At 38.7% G+C, this 21364-nt stretch overlaps 1 protein-coding gene across 11 annotated transcripts in view; it reads left to right on the top strand.

The window, feature by feature from the left end:
* Positions 1-21364, top strand: part of RIC1 (RIC1 partner of RAB6A GEF complex) — a 146050-nt gene that overhangs the window by 20162 nt on the left and 104524 nt on the right. For 9 of the 11 annotated variants that reach the window (XM_086415199.1, XM_086415198.1, XM_086415203.1 and 6 more), the window contains exon 2: positions 21186-21293. The exons of the other annotated variants lie outside the window; for them this stretch is intronic. In XM_086415199.1, coding sequence (XP_086271325.1) covers positions 21186-21293 — 108 coding nt within the window. The remainder of the gene's footprint in view (positions 1-21185; positions 21294-21364) is intronic. 11 annotated transcript variants of the gene reach the window in all.

Raw genomic sequence — 21364 nt, 5'->3', positions numbered from 1 at the left:
TTTTTGTGTGCTAATACTGCACCCTGCAGTTGTGCTAAATTGTTAATCACTTCTAACAGTTTTGTGTGAAATCTATAGGGTATTCTACATAGAAGATCATATTTTCAGAGAAGAGAGATAATTCTTCTTCTCTTCCAGTTGGGTGCTTTTTATTTTCTTACTGATTTCTCTGGGCAGGATTTCCGGTAATGTTTTGAATGGAATTAGTGAAAGCACCCTTCCTGATCTTAGAGAAAAGCTTTTCAGTTTTTTGCCCTGCTTATTTAACTTGTATGCAGAGTACATCATGAGAAGTGCTGGACTGGTTGAAGCACAAGCTGGAATCAAGATTGCTGGGAGAAATATCAATAACCTCAGATATGCAGATGACACCACCGTTATGGGAGAAAGTGAAGAAGAACTAAAGAGCCTCTTGATGAAAGTGAAAGAGGAGAGTGAAAAAGTTCGCTTCAAACTCAGCATTCAGAAAACTAAGATCATGGCATCCGATCCTGTCACTTCATGGCAAATAGATGGGGAAACAAAGGAAACAGTGAGAGTCTTTATTTTGGGGGGCTCCAGAATCATTGCAGACGGTGACTGCAGCCATGAAACTAAAAGACACTTGCTCCTTGGAAGAAAAGCTATGACCAACCTAGGCAGCATATTAAAAAGCAGAGACATTACTTTACTGACAAAGGTCCGTCTAATCAAAGCTATGGTTTTTCCAGTAGCCTTGTATGGATATGAGAGTTGGACTATAAAGAAAGCTAAGCACCGAAGAATTGATGCTTCTGAACTGTGGTGTTTGACAAGACTCTTGAGGATCCCTTGGACAGCAAGGAGATCCAGTCCATCCTAAGGGAAATTAGTCCTAAATGTTCATTGGAAAGACTGATGCTGAAGCTGAAACTGCAATGCTTTGTCCACCTGATGCAAAGAACCAGCTCATTGGAAAAGACCCTGATGCTGGGAAAGATTGAAGGCAGGAGGAGAAGGGGATGACAGATGATTGGATGGCATCACCGACTCGATGGACATGAGTTTGAGTAGGCTACGGGAGTTGGTGACAGACAGGGAAGCCTGGCGTGCTGCAGTCTATGGGGTCACAAAGAGTCGGACATGACTGAGCAACTGAACTGAAGACTTGTTTTGTGCCTAACTTATAGTCTATCTTAGAGGATATTATATGTGCATTTGGCAAAAATGTGTATTTTTCTGTTGTATGGAGTTATCTGTGAAATGTTTTAAGTGAAATTAATTAGTCTATGCTGCTGCTAAGTCACTTTAGTCGTGTCCAACTCTGTGCGTCCCCATAGATGGCAGCCCATCAGGCTCCCTCGTCCCTGGGATTCTCCAGGCAAGAACACTGGAGTGGATTGCCATTTCCTTCTCCAATGCATGAAAGTGAAAAATGAAAGTGAAGTCACTCAGCCTTGTCTGACTCTTGGTGACCCCATGGACTTCAGCCTACCAGGCTCCTCCGTCCATGGGATTTTCCAGGCAAGAGTACTGGAGTGGGTTGCCATTGCCTTCTCAGTAATTAGACTATAGTGTTATTCAAGTTACCTCTTACTGATTTTTTGTCTGGTTGTTATGTTCTCAGGTGGTTTTTTTTGAGGTGTTATTGTCATGTATGAAAGAGATGGGAATACCACACCACCTGACCTGCCTCTTGAGAAATCTGTATGCAGGTCAGGAAGCAACAGTTAGAACTGGACATAGAACAACAGACTGGTTCTAAATAGGAAAAAGAGTACATCAAGGCTGTATATTGTTACCCTGCTTATTTAACTTATATGCTGAGTACATCATGAGAAACACTGGGCTGGATAAATTACAAGCTGGAATCAAGATTGCTGGGAGAAATATCAATAACCTCAGATATGCAGATGACACTACCCTTATGGCAGAAAGCAAAGAAGAACTAAAGAGCCTCTTGATGAAAGTGAAAGTGGAGAGTGAAAAGTTGGCTTAAAACTCAACATTCAGAAAACGAAGATCATGGCATCCGATCCCATCACTTCAAGGCAAATAGATGGGGAAACAATGGAAATAGTGATAGACTTTCTTTTCTTGGGCTCCAGAATCACTGCAGATGGTGATTGCAACCATGAAATTAAAAGACGCTTATTCCTTGGAAGGAAAGTTATGACCAACCTAAATAGCATATTAAAAAGCAGAGACATTACTTTGTCCACAAAGGTCCGTCTAGTCAAGGGTATGGTTTTTCCAGTAGTTATGTATAGATGTGAGAGTTGGACTATAAAGAAAGCCGAGCGCTGAAGAATTGATGCTTTTGAACTGTGGTGCTGGAGAAGACTCTTGAGAGTCCCTTGGACTGCAAGATCCTCATGCTAAAAGAGATCAGTCCTGAGGGTTCATTGGAAGGACTGATGATGTAGCTGAAGCTCCAATACTTTGGCCACCTGTTGTGAAGAACTGACTCATTTGAAAAGACCCTGATGCTGGGAAAGATTGAAGGTGGGAGGAGAAGGGGATGACAGAGGATGAGATGGTTGAATGGCATCACTGACTCAGTGGACATGAGTTTGGGTAAACTTCGGGAGTTGGTGATGGACAGGGAGGCCTGTCATGGTGCAGTCCATGGGGTCGTAAAGAGTCGGATACGACAGAGTGACTGAAGTGAACTGAACTGATGTAATGTCTGTATGTTATGAACCCCATAATAGTACAGTATACTTTATTTTAAAAATTATTATTTTATAGAGTGATATATTTTAGAGAAATTAGAACGAGGAATGATAAAAATACATTTATTCGGTCTTTTGCACTTGGTTCGTGACATTGTACAGGAGACAGGGATCAAGACCATCCCCATGGAAAAGAAATGCAAAAAAGCAAAATGGCTGTCTGGGGAGGCCTTACAAATAGCTGTGAAAAGAAGAGAAGAGAAGAGCAAAAGAGAAAAGGAAAGATATAAACATCTGAATGCAGAGTTCAAAAGAATAGCAAGAAGAGTTAAGAAAGCCTTCTTCAGTGATCAATGCAAAGAAACAGAAGAAAACAACAGAATGGGAAAGACTAGAGATCTCTTCAAGAAACTCAGAGATACCAAAGGAACATTTCATGCAAAGATGGGCTCAATAAAGGACAGAAATGGTATGGACCTAACAGAAGCAGAAGATATTAAGAAGAGATGGCAAGAATATACAGAAGAACTGTACAAAAAAGATCTTCATGACCCAGATAATCACGATGGTGTGATCACTGACCTAGAGCCAGACATCCTGGAACGTGAAGTCAAGTGGGTCTTAGAAAGCATCACTACGAACAAAGCTAGTGGAGGTGATAGAATTCCAGTTGAGCTATTCCAAATCCTGAAAGATGATTCTGTGAAAGTGTTGTATTCAATATGCCAGCAAATTTGGAAAACTCCACAGTGGCCACAGGACTGGAAAAGGTCAGTTTTCATTCCAATACCAAAGAAAGGCAATGCCAGAGAATGCTCAAACTACCGCACAATTGCACTCATCTCACACGCTAGTAAAGTAATGCTCAAAATTCTCCAAGCCAGGCTTCAGCAATATGTGAACCGTGAACTTCCTGATGTTCAAGCTGGTTTTAGTAAAGGCAGAGGAACCAGAGATCAAATTGCCAACATCCGCTGGATCATGGAAAAAGCAAGAGAGTTCCAGAAAAGCATCTATTTCTGCTTTATTGACTATGCCAAAGCCTTTGACTGTGTGGATCACAATAAACTGTGGGAAATTCTGAAAGAGATGGGAATACCAGACCACCTGATCTGCCTCTTGAGAAATTTGTATTTAGGTCAGGAAGCAACGGTTAGAACTGGACATGGAACAACAGACTGGTTCCAAATAGGAAAAGGAGTACGTCAAGGCTGTGTATCGTCACCCTGCTTATTTAACTTATATGCAGAGTACATCATGAGAAATGCTGCGATGGAAGAAGCCCAAGCTGGAATCAAGATTGCCGGGAGAAATATCAATAACCTCAGATATGCAGATGACACCACCATTATGGCAGAAAGTGAAGAGGAACTCAAAAGCCTCTTGATGAAAGTGAAAGAGGAGAGTGAAAAAGTTGGCTTAAAGCTCAACATTCAGAAAACGAAGATCATGGCATCCAGTCCCATCACTTGATGGGAAATAGATGGGGAAACAGTGGAAACAGTGTCAGACTGTATTTTTCTGGGCTCCAAAATCACTGCAGATGGTGACTGCAGCCATGAAATTAAAAGACGCTTACTCCTTGGAAGGAAAGTTATGACCAACCTAAATAACATATTCAAAAGCAGAGACATTACTTTGCCAACAAAGGTCCGTCTAGTCAAGGCTATGGTTTTTCCTGTGGTCATGTATGGATGTGAGATTTGGACTGTGAAGAAGGCTGAGCGCCGAAGAATTGATGCTTTTGAACTGTGGTGTTGGGAGAAGACTCTTGAGAGTCCCTTGGACTGCAAGGAGATCCAACCAGTCCATTCTGAAGGAGATCAGCCCTGGGATTTCTTTGGAAGGAATGATGCTAAAGCTGAAACTCCAGTACTTTGGCCACCTCATGTGAAGAGTTGACTCATTGGAAAAGACTCTGATGCTGGGAGGGATTGTGGACAGGAGGAGAAGGGGACGACAGAGGATGAGATGGCTGGATGGCATCACTGACTCGATGGACATGAGTCTGAGTGAACTCTGGGAGTTGGTGATGGACAGGGAGGCCTGGCGTGCTGCGATTCACGGGGTCGCAGAGTCGGACATGACTGAGCGACTGATCTGATCTGATCTGATTTACCATTTCCTATTGTCTGTGTTTCTTCTTTTGATTTGAGTTGCCATCTTTGTCAGTAGTCTCCCAGATCATCCCCACTCCCAGTTCAGTGATTTGTTTTGAAGACTCACAGTACATAGCATAAAGTCATACTCATAACTGTCATTTATTACAACAAAAGTATACAAAGCAAATTTGCCAAAGGGAGAAGATTTAGTGAGCAAAATCTGGAGGAACTAGCTGTAAGCTTCCAATAGTCCTCTTTCAGTTAGTTATGTAGGTTGTGCTTATTTTCTCCAGTGTCATTTTGTGATACTATTTGTGCAGTGTTAAACACCAAGGAAGTTCATTATAGACCTAGTTCCCAAGGTTTTTATTAGGAGCTTTTTGCCCAGTGCACACCAAATTTCATATTCTCTGAAAGAAAACAGGTTTGTGTAAACAGCAGGCACAGTCAGCCACTCTGATCAGTTAAGGAATGGTGGGAACCCTCCCAAAATCCAGGTTCCCATATGCCAACTCAGGACCAACATTGTGTGTTAGCTTTTTTTTTTTTTCCTCCCCCAGGCACAGCAGTCTTAGACATCTTAGGTTAACTATTTTTTGCATACTATTTGATGACATTTTTTTTTTCTGAGGGATTTCTTTTAGTATTTCTTATAAGGTGGCAGGCTTGCTAAGAACAATTTTTATCTTTTTTTTTTTTTATCTGGGATGACTTTCCTTTGCCTCCAGCTTCAAAGGCTAATTTTGCTGGATATAGTATTCATAGCTGACAGTTTTTCTGTTTTCAGCATTTAAATATGTACTTTAAATGCCATCTGGTCTCCCATTACTTCTGACAAGAACTCAGCCATTAATTGTATTTTTGTTCTTTTGTGTGTGGTTACCTGTTATACACATGCTCTTTTAACATCATCTTGTTGACTATAAGTAGTTTATGATGTATATATACAAGTGTTTATCCCACTGGGGTTCTGTCAATCATTCCAAATCTGGGGTTTACTGTTTATCACCAGACTTGGGACATTAACAGTCATTATTTATTTTTTATCCCTTGTGTCATCTCATGGAACTTCCCACTATACATATATTGGTGCACTTGATGTCTTACAGATCTCAGAGGCTTTCTTCAGTTCAGTGTTTATTTTTTATTTTTTAGATTGCTTAGTTTTATTGAACTGTTTTCATGTTTTTTGATTGTTCTGCCATCTCAAATCTGCTAAGTCTATATAATGAAGTTTTCATTTCAGTTAATGTACTTTTAAACTGAAATTTCTAGAGTGGGTTCTGTTTTATTAATTTTACTCTTTTGAGATTCCCAACTTGTTTGGGTATCATCATATTTTCTTTTTATTATTTAAACATACTTTGCTTTATTCCTTTAATATATTATCATGACTGGTTTATTTGCCTGGTGTTCTGGGTCCACTCACAGTAGTTTCTTTTTCCTTTTGTCTGACTCACTGATTGTATATCTTCTGATTTTTTGTTGATAATTGGCCATTTTGGTTAATTTATTATAATAACTCTAAAGTCTCTCTCTTTTTTTTTCCCCTGAGAGTCATTGTGGCCGATTTTTTGTGTTAGTATTATGTTTTATTAAGTTAATTGGATGGATTTAATCTGCAAAATTTATGTCCCCTGCAACTGCAGCAACTGACTAACATTCCTGGTTATTTTTCTTAGTTTCATTTTTACCATGGCTTTCTAGGAGTTGCCTCCATGTCTGCATAGTGAGTGTTTAGATGTTCAAACATCTTGAGCCAGTAAAGCTGAGTTGATTATTGGTTGATATATGACTTAGGGAATGTAGGCAAAGTTTAGGACGATTTTATGTCTGGCTCAGCTTGTACTTCCTGTCTGGCCCTTTGGAAACTTCTTTGCAAACAGCGTCTTAGTGAGTCTGTGTTGTGTGGGGAGCTTATTAGCTGATTGGTACTCTTTTTATCTGTGCCTGTACACAGCCTTGCTGACAGACAGGGATGAGTGGGGAGCTTGGGTGCTTAAGAGTTTTTCCTCTTGCTAAGTTCTGCCTCCCATTGAGCCAAGGATCTGTGGCAATCTTATCAGTTCCCTCTTTGACTCCCTGGTTTCCAGGATTTTCCTGTTAAATTTCTGGCTGGTTGTGGGATGTGCTACTTGCCCAAAGCAAGTCTGCAAACTCTAGCTTAGCAGCACTGTCAGCCTTTTCTGTTTATTTTCTAAGAACTTGCCACTTTTATCAACAATGCTAAAGGGTATATTGCACTCTGCTCCATATCAGGCAGCCTACCTTTAGCAACAAAACTGCTGGTTTTTCACTGGCAGCCCCACCTTGGTGGCACTACTACCTACCAAGCTTCCTTGAGGGGATAGGAATAGTCCTGGCAAAAACATCATTTATTGCCACTCTTCTTACCTGAGATGCAGCAGTTTTTCATGCATAAAGTGTTCTTAATTTGTGTATGCCATCAATCACTTTGCAAATATAGTTAAGTTGACCCTTGAATAATAGGGGTTAGGGGCCCTGACCTTCTCTGTAGTTGTAAATCTGCATATAACTTTATTGGTTAATGATTGACAATCCAAATTAATTTTTTAAATGTTTCTATTCAAGAATACTTGTGAATTGAAATAATATCGCACAGGATAAAGAACAGTAACAAGGTAGGAGAGAAACACCCTGATTTTAAGAGCTTGAAAGTGGGAATCAGGGATTTCTGAAATGTTACTCACTGTGTATAGAAAAGAAAGAAAATAGTCAGATTATTGGCTATCTTCTTCCTGTGCAGGAATGTGAGCATCTCAGTTGGATGCCAGGAGCATTGATGTTGAGATTGGGTCATCAGTCACAGTACTGCCCTTAAGGAAAGTTGCACTTTGAAATTTGAGGAATGTTCGAAGCGTGAAGTTGATTACTCATCACTAGTGACATGATCGGAGAAGGCAATGGCACCCCACTCCAGTACTATTGCCTGGAGAATCCCATGGACGGAGCCTGGTGGGCTGCAGTCCATGGGGTCGCTGAGGGTCGGACACTACTGAGCGACTTCACTTTCACTTTTCACTTTCATGCATTGGAGAAGGAAATGGCAACCCACTCCAGTGTTCTTGCCTGGAGAATCCCAGGGACACGGGGGCCTGGTGGGCTGCTGTCTATGGGGTCACGCGGAGTCGGACACGACTAAAGTGACTTAGCAGCAGCAGCAGTGACATGGTATCAGTAGAAGAAGTAGCATGTTACTGATAAAAGTGCCCTGTGTCTACCCTAATGGAATGTCAGTAGTTAACCAGAAAAACCTTTTTTTTGAAAATCATCTAAAACACATTTGTAATTTTCTCTGTTTTTGTAAATAGCATTAAATATACTTAAATGGTGGCCTATTTACTTACTTTTGGACTATTTTTGGATGCGCAGTGAAGTGTTGATCTTAAGTGGATTTTGATAGGTGTATATACTGATATAATGATTATTCCAGTCAGGATTCAGAATATTTTCATCATTCCAGAAAGTTCCCGTGCCCACTTCCAGTCAGTCTGGTTCTTTTCCCCTTTCAGGTATCTGGTGGTCCAAGCCCTGTATTGCCAGAAAGTTGGACTGATCTTGTCTTTGTTGACTGCACGAGGGCGTGTGAGGTCGCTTTAGTCATGTCTGATTCTGTGACCCTTATGGACTGTAACCTACTGGGTTCCTCTGTCTCCAGGATTCTCCAGGCAAGAATACTGGAGTGAGTTGCCATGCCCTCCTCCAGGTGTCTTTTTTGATTAAGCTAGGCTGTTATTGGTGTCTTAAGTAGGCGTTTCAAATAAACTATTTCAAGGAAGCAGTTGGGAGTTTTGTTCTGTAGTATGTTTAATAATGTAATCTTGAGATGTTAAAATAATGAAACAGCAACAGATAACCTGGTGGGCTGCAGTCCATGGGGTCGCAAAGAGTCGGCCACAACTGAGCAACTAACACACACACAGTGCTTATTGAGTACTAAACATTCTGCCAAGTGGCGTATTATTTATTCAATTTCTGCAGAACCTACCAATGAGGTAGGTTCTATTGTTGGATTTATTGTAAAGATAGAGAAACTGAAGCATAGGACAAATAGTTTGTTTAAGCTCACAAAGCTATTAAATGGCAGAGCAGATATTTGAACCTTGTGTTCAGACTTCAGAGCCTATATTCTAAACCACTATACTATGTTCCCGGTTAGTATATGTGGGCTGAGTAGACCTTTTTGAGCTGAATAAGTAATCTAATCACCATTTATGGTGAGTTTTCATATAGGACCCCAAAAATCAATTTAAGACAGATACTGGAATATTACTTCTTGAAAGTTGGAGTTCGCAGTTAAAAAAATAGACAATGGGTTTGGATAGATGTTTCATCAAAATGATGTAATATAGCCAATAAGCACATGAAAAGAGGCTCAAAATGATGTATTCATTAGGGAAATGGTAAATAAACTACAAGATACTACCATACTCACTAGAATGGATACTATTAAAAAGATAGCAAGTGTTGGCAAGGAGGTGGAAAAATTAGAACTCTCATGGGCTGCTGGTGTGAATGTGAAATAGTGCAGTCACTGTGGAAAACAGTTTGACAGTTCCTCAAAAAGTTAACACAGTTATCATATGACTAGCAATTCCATTCGTATGTATATAGCCAAAATGATTGGTAACAGGTGTGCAATCAGGAATTTGTGGATGAACATTGATAGTAGAGCTTTTCACAGTAGCCGAAAGGTGGAAACAGACCACATATCCATCAATAGATGAATGGATAAACACAATATGGTATATAGATACAAGGGAATATTATTCAGTCATATAATAATAATGTATTGATACATGCTACAACATGGAGGAACTTTAAAAGATTATGCTAAATGAAAGAGACCAGATATGAAAGGCCACAAATCATATGATTCTGTTTATATGAAATCTCCAGAATAGTCACATCCATAGGTCAGAAAGTAGATTATTGGTTGCTAGGAGCTGGGGGGTAGGGAGGGATTGAAGAATGACCACTAGTAGATACAGAGTGTCTTATTGAAGTGATTGAAAATATTCTGGAATTATATGGATGATTGCACAACTCTGAATATACAGAAACCTGGTAAATTAGACACTATAAAAAATAAAAAATAGACTTTAAAAGTTGATAATATTTAGTTTATCAGACATAATATACATTTATAATTATTTGAAAAGTAGAATTTCCTGAAGGCTGGTATAAGGAGCTCTTTATACTGTGAAAGATGAGTTGTTTAATCAAATAGACTTAGGAAATATACATACTGTATCTATTGAAGATTGATAGTGTACATCAGCCCAATAAAGATTTGCTAAAGCTCTATGGTAAAGACACATGTTCAACTTCAACACAGGATTTTTGCAGCTGAATGGATCTCTAGTCCTTTAAATAATCACTAGTTTCTACAGAACCTACTTAGGTATATACAGCATGGAAACTGCTGGTCACGTTATTAAAATTCTTAGTTTATTAAGAATTAAATAAAATAAATTCCTTAAACTGGCCACATTTCAAGTGCTCAGTAGTCATGTGTTACTAGTATGTATTATATTGGACAGTGCATTTCTCGTCTTGCTGAAAGCTTGATGGGAAAGTGTTAGTATGGGTAATACAATAAGACATACAGTCATAGGATGTTTTAATTTACTCTTAGTATTCTACTTTTCAGTTATTATGGAGCATTACAAAGGGAGACTGTGATAGATTGAATCATGTCTCCCACCAAAAAATAAGTTGATGTCCTAACCTCCAGTACCAGAAAAAGAATTTTTTTTTTAGTAGAGTCAACAGTTAATTGAGGGGGCCTTTAAACGTGTTGATTTCTGCTATCTACAGAGTCAGAGTGGTACTTATTAACATTTAAAACATTTATTACTTACATTTATGCAAAATGAAGAGAAGAAGAGAGGTGAGACTGAAGACTGCTGCTTGTCTGCTTTACATAAAAACTTGGTAGTTTCATAAGCCCATGTTATTGTACATTATTCTTTTGTTTCAGTGTGGATCCAAAAAGAGTAAAAAAAAAAAAACCATCAGGTTTAGTATGCTTTCTGACTTCCAAATTACAGAATTATTCATTTTGAGAATTGAAAAATTTATGAAATATTTAAACATTGAAATAGAAATTAAAAATTAGCAAATACTAAAACATAGCTATGATTTTAAGTTTAGTGATTAAATGTCACTCTGATTGACTCTTTGACCTTTATTAATCCAATAGGCAAATTATTGTCATTGCTGATTATAACAATAGAAACATTTTTGTTTTCAAAGCCCTCTTATTGAATTGGTTAATGCCTTCTTGGTAATCAATATTAAATAATTTTTCAGATAGGTCAAAGATCCATAAATCATCAAAAATGTAGAATTTATGCTAACTTGTATCTTACATGTATTCATTTTAGTTGCGAAACAAATTACAATCAATTTTTGTTGTTTTTGTCTTCTTTCTGTCCCTCCTACCTTTTGCCATAGTTCATGTTTCTCTTTAGGCTTTTGCAATCGATTCTGAGTAGGCCTAAGTATTTTTTCCCTTTAGTTCTTCAAAAGACCAACTTGTTTTTAACTTTCAAACAACTTTTTTTAGTGTATAATTGACATATGTATAAATTGTACATATTTGTAGTTTAAATTTGATTTTTTGACACATATATACCCATATAACTACCACTGTAATCCTGATAATGAACATATCTTTTATCACTATATGTTTCCTCCTGTCTTTTTATAGTTGCTTCCCACTGTTTTTCATCTCTTGACAGTGATTCATCTGCTTACTTCTCTCACTGTAGATTAGTTTGCATTTTCTAAAATTTTGTATAAATGAAATCATACATATGTACTTGTTTTTTGGTTGTTGTGTGTGTTTCACTTAGCATCATTGTAAAGAGGAAATTAACATGTGTACAGTAAGTATAAATCTCATTGAAATTTTCCCCAATTTTTTTTTTTTTACAGATGATTTGTTTCTGTTCTAGACTTGTATTTCACATTGCATGTAGTTGTTATTTCCCCTTAGTCTTCCATTCAGTACAATTGTTCAGTTTTCCTTGTCTTTTATGATCCTTTGGAAGAATATTGTTCAGTTTATTTATAGCATCAGTCAGCTTGTTTATTCTTTTTTTTTTCCTTCATGAATGGAATGTGCTTATGTATTTTTGGCAGAAATATCATAAAAATGTCCTTCTCAGTATTATATCAGAGTTCATGATGTTCATATGTCTTTGTATTGTTGACCTTTACCTTGATCACTTCTTGTCTGCCAGTTTTCTCTACTGTAAAGTTATTGTAACTTGGAGAAGATATTGTGCATATCCTGTTTTTCCTGCAACTTTTGCTTGCTGATTTTAGTGTCCATTGTTGGATCTTGGCTGCAGCTATTATGCTGTTATGTGATGTTTATCTAATTCTTTGCATCCCTGTTTCCTTTTACATTTATTAATTGGAACTCTAATGTAAGAAAGCTGTCCTTTTGCTTTCATTTATTCAGTAACTTATATCAGTATATTTTTGTATATATATGTTAAAATACAACACTAATTTTATTTAAATTTTTGACTATTTAAAAAATTGAATTTTGTTTTTACTCTTAAGAATTTTTCATTTGTTTTGGATACAAGTCACTGATGCAGATATGATTTCCTTGTTGTTGTTTTTTTTTTTTAATTTGTTTGTAGCATGTCTTTATTCTTTTTAGTAGTGTTTTCTAAAGTGTTTTAAAGTGTTTTTTAATTTTTATAAGGATCACTTTGTCAGTTTTAATAATATTTATTTTGTGAGTCATGATTTTTATATCTTATCTAAGAAATCTTTTCCTAATCCAAGACCACAGAAGATTTTCTCCTGTATCCTGAACTTTGATGGATCAGGTCTTACATATAGGTCTATAATAGGTGAATTAATTATATTAATTAATGTATATGTATTAATATATCTTTCCAGTTCAGTTCAGTTGCTCAGTAGTATCTGACTCTTTGTGACCCCCATGAACCGCAGCACGCCAGGCCTCCCTGTCTATCACCAACTCCCGGAGTTTACCCAAACTCATGTCCATTGAGTCGGTGATGCCATCCAACCATCTCATCCTCTGTCCTGCCCTCCCCCTCCTGCCCTCAATCTTTCCCAGCATCAGGGTCTTTTCAAATGAGTCAGCTCTTCACATCAGGTGGCCAAAGTAGTGGAGTTTCAGCTTCAACATCAGTCCTTCCAATGAACACTCAGGACTGATCTCCTTTAGGATGGACTGGTTGGATCTCTTTGCAGTCCAAGGGACTCTCAAGAGTCTTCTCCAACACCACAGTTCAAAAGCATCAATTCTTCGGCACTCAGTTTTCATTACAGTCCAACTCTCACATTCATACATGACTACTGGAAAAACCATAGTCTTGACTAGACAGACTTTTGTTGACAAAGTAATGTCTCTGCTTTTTAATATGCTGTCTAGGTTGGTCATAACTTTCCTTTCAAGGAGTAAGCGTCTTTTAATTTCATGGCTGCAATCACCATCTGTAGTGATTTTGGAGCCCCAAAAAATAAAGTCAGCCACCGTTTGCACTGTTTCTCCATCTGTTTGCCATGAAGTGATGGGACCAGATGCCATGACCTTTGTTTTCTGAATGTTGAGCTTTAAGCCAACTTTTTCACTCTCCACTTTCACTTTCATCAAGAGACTCTTTAGTTCTTCTTCACTTTCTGCCATAAGGGTGGTGTCATCTACATATCTGAGGTTATTGATATTTCTCCCAGCAATCTTGATTCCAGCTTGTGCTTCTTCCAGCCCAGTGTTTCTCTTGATGTACTCTGCATATAAGTTAAATAAGCAGGGTGACAATATACAGCCTTGACGTACTCCTTTTTCTATTTGGAACCTGTGTGTTGTTCCATGTCCTGTTCTAACTGTTGTTTCCTGACTGCATAGAGGTTTCTCAAGAGGCAGGTCAGGTGATCTGGTTTAGGTATAGTTATTTTAATATTTTTGTCTTTTAACTTTTATAGTAGGATTAAAAGAAATTTACCTATCACCATTACAGTATTCTGTATTTGTATATTTATAGTAGTGAAAACTGTGGTGTTGGAGAAGACTCTTGAGAGTCCCTTGGACTGCAAGGAGATCCAACCAGTCCATCCTAAAGGAGACCAGTCCTGGGTGTTCATTGGAAGGACTGATGCTGAGGCTGAAACTCCAGTACTTTGGCCACCTCATGCGAAGAGTTGACTCATTGGAAAAGACCCTGATGCCGGGAGGGATTGGGGGCAAGAGGAGAAGGGGACGACAGAGGATGAGATGGCTGGATGGCATCACTGACTCGATGCACATGAGTTTGGGTGAACTCCAGGAGTTGGTGATGGACCAGGAGGCGTGGCATGCTGAGATTCATGGGGTTGCAAAGAGTCCGACATGACTGAGCGACTGAACGGAACTTACTGAAGTGTTAGTCACTTAGTCATGTCTGATTCTTTATGATCCCATGAACTGTAGTCTGCTAGGCTCTTCTGTCCATGAAATTCTTCAAGCAAGAATATTGGAGTGGGTAGCCTAAGTCCCCTACATACAAATGAGTTGTGTTCTGAAAGCAAGTTCGTAAGTCCAGTTTGTCCTAAGTCCACCAAAGTTAGCCTAGGTACCCAGCTAACACAATCGGCTGTGTGATACTGTACTATAATAGGTTTTTTTTTTAATTAAAAAAATTAATTGAAGGATAATTATTTTACAATGCTATGTTAGTTTTTGCTGAACAACAATGTGAATCAACTATAAGTATACATATATTCCATTCCACCCCTTTAGGTCATCACAGAGCAGTGAGCTGGGCTCACTGTGTTATACAGAGCTTCCCACTAGCTATACATTCTACACATGGTGGTGTGTGTCAGTCAGTGCTGCTCTGTCAATTTATCCCACCCTCTCCTTCCTGCATTCTCTACTTCTGCCCTGCAAATAGGTTCATCGGTACTCTTTTTCTAGAGTCCATAGATATGTGTTAATATATGATATTTGTTTTTCTCTTTCTGCCTGACTTCATTATATGTTTATAGTACTTTTCACACAAGGGATATGTAAAAAACAAAAAATAAAGTATTTTTAATCTTACAGTACAGTACCTTGAAAAGTATAGCAGTACAGTACAACAGCTGGCATACAGAGGCTGGCGTTGCATGAACAGGCAAGAAGAGTTACTGATGGGAGGAGGGAGAGAAGGTGGGAGATGAGAGACAGAGGGCAAGCTACAGTTTGCCTCATATTGATGGAAGTTTGCAACTTGAATGTTCATATGTACTTACTGTACCTGTGCCAGCCAATTTTATACTTTCTTATGCTGTTATGTTGCTGTTTAGTGAGTCTTCATTTCAACCTGAAGAGTTGGTGAGTAGGTCTAGTGGTGATGAACTCCCTCAACTTTTGTTTATTTGGGAAATATTTTAGTTTTCCTTCCTTTTTGAAAGACAGCTTGCCATTATAGTATTCTTGGTTGACAGCTTTTATCTTTTAGCACTTTGAATATATCCTCCTTCTGACCTGCAAAGTTTTTGCTGAGAAAGTCACGTGATTCCCTTGTACATGAGAAGTTGCCTTTTTCTTGTGCTTTCAAAATTCCATCTTTGGTTTGACTTTTGACAGTTTAATCTTAATTTGTCTCATTGGAGATTTCTTTGAGTTCCTTTTCTTTGGGGTATTTTGGACTTCTTGGATCTGGGAATCCATTTCCTTCCTCAGATTTGGGAAGCTTTCAGCCATTATTTCTTTGAATAAAGTTTCTGGTCATTTTTTCTTCTGTACATAAATTGGTCTGCTTGTTGGTGTCTGGCAAGTTCCTTAGATTTTTTTTTTTAACTTTTTTTTCTTATGCTTTTGTGTTTTTGTTTTTAATTTTCATGGTTGTGCCACACAGCATGTGGGATATTAGTTCCCCAACCAGGGATCAAACCTATGCCCCTTGCATTGGAAGTGCAGTCTTAACTACTGGACTGCCAGAGAAGTCCCATTGCTTTTGTAACTAAGTGATTCCTGATCACTTTTCTTAGACCTTTCTGCTTGATAGTTTCCTGTTGAACCCCTCTAGTGAAATTTTATTTCAGTTATTATATATTTTAGCTCTATGATTTTTGCTTGGCAGGCATATATGTGTGTGTGGGTGTATATACACGTATGTGGGTGTGTATATATTTAATAATTAGTATTTTATGTTGGAATTCTCACTTTGTTCATGCATTGTTTTCCTCACTTAAGTGAACACATGTGTGATGGTTATTTTGAATCTGTCCAGTAAATGATAAATCTCTAGTTCACTATGGTCTCTTTCTAGAGATTTATCCTGTGTCCTTTGGAACATAGTTGCCTGTTTCTTCATCTTCCTTGACTCTCTTTGTTGGTATCTGTGCATTAGACAAAGCAAGCAACTCTTCAGTCTTAATGGATTGGCCTCATATAGTAGAAGATCCCTACCAGTCAGCTCAGCCAGAGATTCCGATGGCATCTCAAAACTTTATGCTAGTCCCACATGCTTACTTTGTTCTTTGCAGCCCCCTAGTATCTGGGTTTGGAGAAGGCAATGGCACCCACTCCACTACTCTTGCCTGGAAAATCCCATGGATGGAGGAGCCTGGTGGGCTGCAGTCCATGGGGTCTCAAAGAGTTGGACACTACTGCGCGACTTCACTTTCACTTTTCACTTTCATGCATTGGAGAAGGAAATGGCAACCCACTCCAGTGTTCTTGCCTGGAGAATCCCAGGGATGGGGGAGCCTGGTGGGCTGCCGTCTATGGGGTCGCACAGAATCGGACACGACTGAAGTGACTTAGCAGCAGCAGCAGCAGCAGCAGCAGTATCTGGGTTATGCTGGATCCCCTCAGAGCATCAAAACTAGTAATACTGAAGCCATTTTTCAGGCCTCTTCTAAAAAAGTTGGATCATTTGATGCTTCATCTAACTGTTTCCCTCCCTAGGGAGAAGCTAAGAGCTGGGCTTTTTAATCCAGTTGCTCTGTGCTGAGCTGGAGGAGGAGCAACGCTAGCCCAAACCTTGGTCTCTATTCTCATAAACTCCTTTGTGGATAAATTATGTCAGTATCATCACTGCTCAGTGGAATGCAAGAGAGACCCCCACCCCGACCCCACCCCTACCCTGCACTCTGGGCAGCCCCCAGAAAAGTTAAGGCATTGAAGTTGTGGACTAATTCTGTAGCTCCACAGGGAGAAACTATGGTTGTGGCGGGGCAGTGGTTATCCACTCACTGTATGCTTAGTGAAAGAGTAGAGTGAAAAAGCTGACTTAAAACCCAACATTCAGAAAATGAAGATCATAGCATTGGGTCCCATCACTTCATGGCAAACAGATGGGGAAACAATGGAAACAGTGACAGACTTTATTTTTCTGGGCTCCAGAATCACTGCAGATGGTGACTGCAGCCATGAAATTAAGAGATGCTTGCTCCTTGGAAGAAAAGCTATGACAAACCTAGACAGCATATTAAAAAGCAGAAACATTGCTTTACCAACAAAGGTCCATCTAGTCAAAGCTTTGGTTTTTCCTGTAGTCATGTTGTGAGAGTTGGACCATAAAGAAAGCTGAGCACTGAAGAATTGATGCTTTTGAACTGTGATGTTGGAGAAGACTCCTGAGAGTCCCTTGGACAGCAAGGAGGTCAAACCAGTCAACTGGAGGACTGAAGCTGAAGCTCCAATACTCTGGCCACCTGATATGAAGAACTGACTCATTGGAAAAGACCCTGATGCTGGGAAAGATTGAAGGCAGGAGGAGAAGGGGATAACAGAGGATGAGATGGTTGGATGGCATCACCAACTCAATGAACGTGAGTTTGAGCAAGCTCTGGGAGTTGATGGATAGGGAAGCCTGCGTGCTACAGCCCATGGAGTTGCAAAGAGTTGGGCACGACTGAGCAACTGAACTGACTGACTATACTTAGCCAGGGGGAGCAGCTATGGCAACTGCCTACCCAAACCTCTTGTTTCTGTGTTCGCTAGCCCCCAGACAGCTAGACATTTCCAGGTCCTGTCAGCACGCTGAGACAGATAAGACAGAACCCATTAGTTTGAGTAGACCCCATAAAGTTGGGGTTTTGGACATGTGGACCAATTCTTTCTTTGTCCAGGGGGAAGCTGAGAGCTAGAATTTTCTTCTCTGCTAATCTTGTACTGAGCTGTAGAGAATAGCGACGGTGACTACTATTCCAAGCCACGGTCTCTGTCCTCCCCCAGGTAGCTTGATTATGCCAGTTCTGACAGTATCTTATGCAAGACCAACAAGATAGAAGCCTTTCCTCTGAGGAGCCCCCGTGGAAAGGTTGGCGCATTGGACACACAGACCACTGCTTTTCCTTTGTAGGGATTAGCTGTGGGCTGGAGGGTTTCATCCTGATTGTACGGCACTGTGTTAGTGGTAGGAATTCTGGTGAGAAGGTGTCCTGAATTTCCCTACCAGTTTTTAATGAGTCTTCTCACTCGTTCATCCAGCATTCAGGTGCTTTTCAATTAGTTTCTGTATTCCTCACAAAAGGGGATTTGTCCTGAATTGTTAGGGGTTGAGAGAACCCAGAAGTACTTATTCTGACATTTTGCTAATGTCATTTCCCACCAAGGTATTTGTTTTTAACTTTTAATTGATATTTGAAGTACAAACACTAATGACTAGCCGTTTTAATGTGTTCAGAGTTTTGTCAGTGTCTTAGAAACTTCTGTATTTCACTTTTAGAGATTGAAAAAAGCTTCTGAGGGGATAACTTAGGTAGCTTTGGAAAATGGTGTTGTAACTGGTTATTCTCAAGCTAAATTAAAAGAAGTTATCCATAACAACTGTATTCTATTTGGTAAAATTGTTTTTTATGAGAATATATTTAGCAGTTCCAAAATACTATACACATATGTAGAACAGAGAACTAAATTAATTGTATGAAATGATAGCCAAGCACTCACTGTCAGAAGAAAGTTCCAAGTAAGGGTGAAGTCTAGAATGAAGCACATTGTGCTTGATTATCATCACATATGTTTCTGTTTATAAACATTTGAGTATATTAAAATATTTATAGATATGTGTGTATATGTGGGTTAGTATAGGTTCATATATTTCCTACTGTATTTTCTGAGAAAACCTAAAGGTAATGACATCCCACTAGCAGTAAGCATCTTGTTTTCAGGTCTTGTTTTCTAAATATTGTTTCTAATTAAAAGAGTCAGGAATTTCTGAAAAAGTTGCTGATTCTAGAGCAAAGGCAGACAAAGTACCAGATGACCTTGTGGAGCTTTTTTTTAGTGCCAGAAATTGGATGTCCAGTTGTTCCAGCATCATTTGATGAGAAGACCATCTCTTCTCCATTCTGTTGCCTTTGCTCCTTTGTCAGAGGTTAGTTGACTGTATTTGTGTGTGTCTGTTTCTGGGCTCTCTATTCTGTTGCATTGATCTGTTTTCTACTCTTTTGCCAATACCACATGGTCTTCATTTCTTGGTCTTTATAGTAAGTCTTGAAGTTTGGTGTCAGTCTTTCAGTTTAGTTTGTTTCTTTTAATATTGAATTGAGTGTTCTGGATCTTTTGCCTCTCCGTGTAAACTTTAGAACCAGTTGGTCAGTATCTATAAAATAACTTGCTGTGATTTTGATTGGGATTGTGTTGAATCTGTAGATCAAGTTGGGAAGAAATGAAGATTTTTCGTTTGTTCATTGAAACTTTGTAGATTTCCTCATATAGGTCTTACACATACTTTGAATTTGTACCTAAGTATTTTATGTTGAAACTTCTACTTATCTGTCACTAGTATATAGAAAATCAATTGATTTTTATTTATTAACACTTTATCCTGCAACCCTGCTGTAATCACTTCTTATTTTCACAAGTTTTTTGTTCATTCTTTCTGATTTTCTGTATGCTTGGCCATATCATCTAAGAACAAGTTGAATTTTTCTTCTTAATCTGTGTATCTTTTATTTCCTTTTCTTATGTTATTGCATTAGCTCAGTATGAGTTTGAAAAGGAAGGGGGTACCTACCTGATCTAATCAGTAAAACTGGTTTTTTTCCAGTCAGTATGCTGTTAGCTATAGGCTTTTATAGATCTTCTTTGTCAGGTTGAAGAAGTTCCCCTCTGTTCCTAGTTTGCTGAGAATTTTTGTCCTGAATGGTGTTGAATTTTGTCAAATTCTTTTTCTACATCTGTTGATTCCTTTAACCTGTTGATATGATGGTTGATTATATTAGTTTTCACATGTACCAATCTTGAAGCCCTGTAGTAAATCCCACTTGATTATGGTATATAATTCTCTTTTACGTTGTTGGATTTGATTTGCTACTATTGTGTTCAGAATTTTTGCATCTGTGTGCATGACAGATACTGGTTTGTCATTTTCTTATTTTTGTCTTTCTGGTTTTAGTATTGGGTGATGCAGGCCTCAAGGAAGGAGTTAGTATTCTCTGCTTTTATCTTCTGAAAGAGATTGTAGAAATTTTGTATAATTTTTTTCTTAAGTGTTTGATAGAATCTACCAGTGAACCCATCTGGGCTGATCCTTTCTGTCTTTGAACCTTATTAATTATCAGTTCAATTTCTTTAATAGATATAGGCTTATTTAGATTGTTTTTATTGATGGTTCTTTTTATCTGATTTGCTTGACTGTTTAAACTTAGGAATTAATATTGTTGTTGTTCAGTTGCTAAGTTGTGTCTTAACCCTTTGCAGCCCCATGGACTGCAGCACTCCAGGCTTCCCTGTCCTTTACTATTTCCCAGAGTTTGCTCAGATTCTTGTCCATTGAGTTGGTGATGCCATCCAGCCATCTCATCCTCTGCCACCCTCTTCTTCCCCTGCCCTCAATCTTTCCCACCATGAGGGTCTTTTCCAGTGAGTCGACTCAGGTGGCCAAAGTTTTGAAGCTTCAGCATCAGTCCTTCTAATGAATGTTAAGGGTTGATTTCCTTTAGGATTGACTGGTTTCCTTTAGGATTAACTTGCAGTGCAAGTGACTCTCAAGGGTCTTTTCCAGCACCACAGTTCAAAAGCATCAATTCTTCAGCCCTCAGCCTTCTTTATGGTCCAACTCTCCCATCCGTACATGACTACTGGAAAAAACATAGCTCTGACTATATGGACCTTTGTTGGCACAGTGATGTCTCTGCTTTTTAATACACTATCTAGTTTTGTCATAGCTTTTTCCTTCCAAGGAGGAAGCATCTTTTAATTTTGTGGCTGACCCCATCTGCAGTGGTTTTGGAGCCCAGGAAAATAAAATCTGTCAGTGCTTCCGCTTTTTCCCCTTCTGTTTGCCATGAAGTGATGGGACTGCATGCCATGATCTTCATTTTTTAATGTTGAGTTAGAAAAGGTTATGTTATCTTTTATTATACTTCTTAAATTATTAAAATACTGTCAGTACTTCATGATGTTATCTTAGATTTACTTATTATGACACATGAATAAAGTACAACTTTTTTCTTCCAGCCCAGTGTATTAATTGTAACCTACAAGGAACCTGCAAAATCATCTTCTCAGTTTGGGTCCTACAAGCAAGCTGAATGGAGGCCAGATAGTACCATGATAGCTGTGTCAGTAAGTAGATTTTTTTTTTCTTATGAAATCATTACATTGCATCTAAATTGGATTTTCTTTGGTGAGATCTT

Source organism: Bos grunniens, chromosome 8 (genome assembly GCF_055505025.1).
Source record: "Bos grunniens cultivar Pamir isolate PY7600 chromosome 8, Bosgru_T2T1.0, whole genome shotgun sequence".
NCBI classification, from domain to species: domain Eukaryota; kingdom Metazoa; phylum Chordata; class Mammalia; order Artiodactyla; family Bovidae; genus Bos; species Bos grunniens.
This window is presented reverse-complemented; position numbering and strand designations above follow the sequence as displayed.